This window comes from Tigriopus californicus, chromosome 5 (assembly GCF_007210705.1).
Source record: "Tigriopus californicus strain San Diego chromosome 5, Tcal_SD_v2.1, whole genome shotgun sequence".
In the NCBI taxonomy this organism is placed as follows: Eukaryota; Metazoa; Arthropoda; class Copepoda; order Harpacticoida; family Harpacticidae; genus Tigriopus; species Tigriopus californicus.
In genome coordinates this window covers 11,633,093-11,639,331 of record NC_081444.1, presented here as the reverse complement: position 1 = coordinate 11,639,331, position 6,239 = coordinate 11,633,093, and the positions used below count along the sequence as shown (strand labels likewise).

Here is a 6,239-nt window from a genome sequence, read left to right as displayed (position 1 = left end):
CCTGATCCCTTTAATCAAGGTGGGCCGCTTCACCCAAGTGGTCCGGTGACCTCCATGAACGGCCCGAGCGGCCTCAATACCCTTTCTCAGCGACCTCAAGCCACCCATCACGCCCAACCTAGTATCTATTCCAGTCAAGAATCTCTGCGGAGTCAGGCTTCGGTTTCGAGGAGCAATCCACCCCCGGTGGGCCGACCCGGAGCAGGCACTCCTCAGTTCCAAAACCTCAGTGGTGTCATTCGTAATCCCAACTCCCGGGGCTCTCTCACCAACTTGAACCAGTCAACCAATGTATCGTCGTCAAACTACGCTGTTCCGTCCAGAAGCATGAGCGGCTCGAACCTTCACCACTTGGATCACCATCGGCTCATCGATTCCGGAGGGTCCAGCACCTCGTCCCATGGGACAGTGGAGATGAACCAGACTCCCAGTCCGTCCGACTCGGCTGTGGGAGATCTGGAAACGGTGCTCAAGGAAAAAGATACAGAGATCAACTACCTACGAGAAACCATGGAGCAGAACGAACAAGTCATCTTCAAGGTAAATCACCTTAGTCAGAACAAAACCAATACCCACATATTGGCACTCCATGCCGAGCTCTGGCTTCGAGGTTGCTTTACTGTTTTTTTTTATCGCACCAAATCAATGATTTACCGATCAATTTGAGAAGATTGATGAGCGATTGGCTTTTTTCGTTTTGTCGGCCGTTTCGTCAGCCAGACGGGCCACATCTTTACCATCGCAAATAATGAGCCCATGTAATTAAGTCATTTCCAGGTCAGCCTTTTCACAATCACCATATCGAAAGCTTGGAGATGGTTGGCGAGACCGCAGAACCCTCATGATTTATGGGTAATGGGGGAGCTGCTGAGATTGTTCCCTAACGGGGGAATGCCATCTTGACTTATGATCTAGGTTCTGCTCTCCAACTGTGCGATGATTTAACTACTTTCCTTGTATTTACTTGGAAAGGTGAAATCCAGACCTCTTTGCTGGGCCTTTGCGAAACATAAATCGCTCATGTCACGTGTCACTCGATCCGCACAGGTCCTCTGTAATTAGAATCGGCCAGAGTTTTCTCTTTGATTGTGAGAAACACTGAGACTCATTCTCATTGGCCCAGACGAAGATTGAAATCATTTTGCCGGCCCACTATTTTGGCTGATGCACAGTACAAGATTGAATTTCCATGTTCTTATCGGTGGCCACAGGTAATTGAGAAAGGGTAATGGAAATAGGTCCAGAATGGTAGTGAGGAAATGAGCCCTCAACACGCCATTCTATTCAACCCAAGATTGTCTGCCCAATGCTGTTGGCCAAAGCTCTCAAAGCCATTTTCTTTAATGCGGGAATCGCCGGCCAATTAACCCAGGACTCATCGTGAACATTCATATTTTTCATCATTATTGTCCATTATGTTCAGATGCACTCATTTAAGGACATGTCGTTCTAGTCAGCTCTCTGAGTGTGTGGGTATGTGTGTGTTTGTCCCTATCCCGCCAATCGTGTTTCGTCTTCGCAATTTTGGTAATCACAATCTCTCTCATTCGCAGGTCTATGAAGAGAAGGAAAAGATGTGGGAACGTGAGATTCGCAAGATCAAAGGCCTCTATGACAATCGATTGCGTGCCAGTCAACAGAAGTCCACCAAAATGGAGCAGGCCCTTACAAATCAAACCTATCAGGTACCTAACCAAGAAGCTACGTTTTATGTTTTACTGAATGATTTTTACTTGTCCATCCAACTAGCTGGATGGAGAGCGTGCAAACGAACACCACTTCAATAGCCGCCGGCTTGAATGTCGAGATAGATTTCCGTCTCCTCCCCAAAACGACCCCCCGTGCTAGTTGAATGTTCGGATGAAATCAGTTTGGGGTTTCCGTTTCCAGCTATAATTAAAGCTCCCAGAGCACCACCTACAAAGTCGACGAAAAATTAATGATTCACACATTAGCTGATGAAGGCACGGCGACCGATGAACAAAGCGACGAGAGGGCTGCTGAGGGGCTGAAGGCTGAAGACTCTCGACCGAGCGAGCAACCCACTGTGCATGATGGACCAAAGAAATCCTCATAAAAGTGAAATCGCGTCGTGTCGGAAATCGTCAGGAATCTCTGGCTCCGATGAAGTCGGAGGGAGGGCAGAAATTTAGATTTCATAAAGAATCCAAGAAACTGAAAAATCAAGATAGCACGGGAGATTATTGACGACCGCCCCTCTCGCTTCTCTCTTCTACTCGTATGTACTGAGCTCTGTATCAGTCAGTCAGTCAGTCAAACAGACAGATTTCATTGATAGAGTAGAGGGAGGCCTGGGTCTTCCTTGTAGTTTCTCGGTATCTTTCTCTGCCTCTTCTTGCTTTGCCTTCCGATTCCCCATGTACCGAGGGTCTTGAGTCGGTCTTGACAATAGATGCTGATTGCACTTCCATCCAGGCAAGTCTATCCAAGAACACCACGAACGATGATGATCCATGACTCTCTGCTGATCTCTCAACAGGGTGTTCTTTTTCTTTGCTTTGGCAGAAATCAAATACGAATACACCTTGATGGTTTCGAATGAAACGCGTCAATCGAAGAACGAAGAAAGACGAAGAAGGGTAGCCCATGGATTCGAACTCTTTCAACTCTAAACACGGATTGTCTGTTCATTACCTTTCTATGCCATGCCGAGAAAAGCGAGCGGCGATGCAAAGAGATCAACCAACCTTTAGCTTGCTTCATGAGTAGGATTTCGTTTCGGTGGTCTCTCTCAGCAGCCTGAATTAGCTCATCTCGCGCTTGAATTTGATTGAATGAGATGCACTTACAGACACGGGATTCAGTCTCCACACGCCAATAAAGATGACCTCTCACTTCTAAAACATGTGCAATAGTCTGCCCTGTTGTGAAAGTTTAGTGCAATACCGCCGTACTTACAATCCTCATTCAACTCTTAGGTCACACCAAAAACATTCAACTCACCATTTAAATGCTTCGAGACCATTTCCTGATCTATTGTATTTTCACAAAGATTCGACTAAAAAGCAAAACAAATCAAAGAAAAAAAAGCTTATGGTTCCCGAAGCAGTTGGGCGATAGATAATGAGATTGGCTTAATTAGAGACTGTCCACCCCTAGAAGATACCCAAACCAAGAACTGGGCCGAAAAAGAATATCTTGGTCGGGTGGTGCCTCTGCTCTTACGTGTATGAGTGAGAGTTTGGGGCCCAAACGGAGTGACCATCATTCATGAGTGCGGCTTCTTGAACTCGGCCTAGACACTAGTGATTACTTGGTATGCACCTGGGGTTGATTGGAAAATGACCATGATTTTCATTAGTTTCTTTTCACCTTCCCTATCCTCCGTTTGAAATTGGAGGTGAACGTGAAAACGCTCAGCGGAATCGCATTCGGGCTCACCAACAACGGATCGGTTTTCACTTTGTCTATTATTACACGACTGAGAGGCAAAAGGAGCTCTTTCAGCGAGACTTTTCATCCGAAGAATCAGGTTGCTATAATTTCTTTTGAGTCATCACTTTGTGTTCTGGCCAGTAAAATAAGTCTTCATGTTCACGCAAGAAGCATTCGTGTAAATCCACAGACCTTGTAACTATCGTCGAATAAGGAGGCCCTCACCGTTACAAGACCGGTCATGTCCAGTCCATATTTGAGAGGCCTGTGATCTGATTAGGGAATTTTTAGGGAAATTTTGTTCATCTTGCACTTGGACCTGGTCCATTTCGATCATCATGCTATCGCCTCGTAAATCAGGTCGTCATGCCCAAAGATGGCCGTCATCATGGACGAGTTCGGATTGCCTGGCCAAATCTTGAAGAATTGGCAAAGGCAAAGCATAATCTTGATTGGAGTATGACTTCTCGCCGTCGTTGGCAATAATAATGATGATGATGATTGATTTTGAGATCAAAACAGTTGTCGCTTAATGTCAAGTTGAAACGGAGGAAAAAAAGTCAAAACCCCGTTGGTTTTCCCGGATTGACATTGTTCAAGATATGAACTTGAGCTGAGGAAACCACTCAAGATTTCATGGTTCATCCATGTCCAACTTTAAGCATCAATCAAGGCCTCAAAATGTCGGCAAATGGCTCTTCTCGAGTGTAGTTTGAGTGGTGGCCAGAACAACCAGCGTTCAAGTATCATGTTCGTCTTGTAAAATGATCATTTGTCAACCATATGATGCAAACAACAACGCTTTGGACAAAGGGGATTGTTGAGTGGGGAAAGCGGTGCTTAAGCAATATCGGAGAGATTTCATTCAATTCATTTCGCATGTTTCAGCTCCAAAGTGACAAAAGAAGGCTGGAACAGGAATTGGAGGAGATCAAGCGCAAATTGTCCACCAAAGACAAGACACAGGAGAGGCTCGAGCAAGAAATGCATTCGTTAAAGTAAGTACACAATCTCTCTAAATATATCATCATATTTGGTCCAACGGCACCGATAAGGAAACACTTTTTCGTACTCACAACATTCGCGACAATGTCTTTACCGTCATTCGAAGTCAGTTGTTCCGGGAGAAACGGCACGCACAGTGCATCATTTATTTAAGCCTCGGACCACTCGACCATCGGGTAGGATTTATGGCGTTGTCAAGGCCTGACCATTTCCGCCAACAGACTTGTTCGACTCTCCGTGGAATCTCATTAAAGCCATGTTTGGCAATGCAGGGAAACTCATTTGCTGATTTTCAACCACTGTTGGTTGCCCTCAAGAACCGTCCACAATGACCATGCATGGAGTTGTTTCTGTGCACTTGGACCGAATATTGTAGGCGAATTGAGGAACGTTACCCGACGGAAAGCCAAAGTGCTCGGAAGCACGCGTCTTCAAATGCAATGGTGGACTCTTTAAATTCAGTGACCACTAAAAGCCGTCCATTATGTTTCTTGCCAATTCTGTAACCACTCATGATCTTCTACATTCGTTGTCGGTTAACAAATGTGGGAAAAAATCCTTAGTCTGAGGTTTTTTGGGAAACCAATTTGGGATTCCCGTTAGATCTATATCTGTGATTGAGAGCTCGAAGAGTTTCATTGCCGTCGAAAAAGACCAACTTTGACGTGGATGTTGTCAGGCCTAAAATGGCGACACGTGCTTTTTACATGATTTGAAGAGAGGGGAAGGACTGGCTTCATTGGGGATTGAGTGGGCCAACATGTTGTTCCCTCATGATGAAATGACCCATTAAAAAGAAACCGACAGTTTTGTAGCTAAGAACAGTCAGCAGATAGTTGCTTCTTGGTAACATTCAAGATAACTTAATTAGATTTTTACAATTGGGTTGGGCTTTGGAAGATACCTACTTAAAACTAAGGATCTTTTGCAACCATCAAGATGGCGGTGCTGATGTTCGATAAATATTTATTTTTGCCTCATGAATGCTAAAAGTTAATTTTGTCCATCTTCCAATTGTGTATAATTCTAATGTTTCAAAATGCCATTTTAATGGACTTTTTGTTTTTAGGCATTTATTGCTTAGAGTAGAACTAAACTGATGATTACTTTTTTCAGAGCGTCGCTCCATGAAAGCGAATGGAATTCTTGTGCCAAATCCGGAGAGATCTCGTTCCTTCAAGCTCGAATGGAGGACAGAAGTAGCAGTAGCAGCAGTAATGGCAGCAGTTCCAATCCAAATTCAACCTCGATCCCGTCCTCGTGTGTCTCAAGTTCATCCAGCGGGTTGTCCGAAAACACGCACCAAGAGCTCTTGGAGCTCAGAATGCAAGTCAAGGACCTGCGCATGGAATTGGAGCAGAGGGATTCCGAGATGCGGGAATTGGCCTTGGCCAAGAAGAGCCTTCAAAACGAGGTGGTCAACCTCAAGAACATCGTGGATGGCGCCAATGAGGATTACAGTCTAAGGGAGCTTGCCAGTCAGAAGGAGATCATCATATCTCGCGATCAGGAGATCGAGAAGCTCCAAAACGAGCTCCAAGGACTTCACGCCAAGGTTAAGGCCTTCAAGGATGAGGCTGATCGATATCGGGAAACTTTCGAGACCGAGAAAGCCCATTGGCTCGACGAGAAGGAGAAGGTCATCCGGTACCAAAAGCAATTGCAACTGAATTACGTTCAAATGTACAAGAAGAACAAGACCCTGGAGGGCGAGATTGAGCAATTGAACAAAACTATCGCAGACCAAAAGAAGAAGTCCAAGAGCAATCTAGATCTGACTACTGTGGGTGCCAACGGTGGGCCCAAAGTGAAGAAATCCAATTCTGTGCGTGCCAAGT

At 45.2% G+C, this 6,239-nt stretch overlaps 1 protein-coding gene across 1 annotated transcript in view; it reads left to right on the top strand.

The window, feature by feature from the left end:
- LOC131880149 (leucine zipper putative tumor suppressor 2-like) overlaps positions 1-6,239 on the top strand; it is a gene marked incomplete at its 3' end in the record, with an annotated part of 47,196 nt that extends 40,957 nt beyond the window's left edge. Inside the window, 4 exon segments of the mRNA XM_059226677.1 lie at positions 26-540; positions 1,554-1,685; positions 4,285-4,394; positions 5,518-6,239. Coding sequence (XP_059082660.1) covers positions 26-540; positions 1,554-1,685; positions 4,285-4,394; positions 5,518-6,239 — 1,479 coding nt within the window.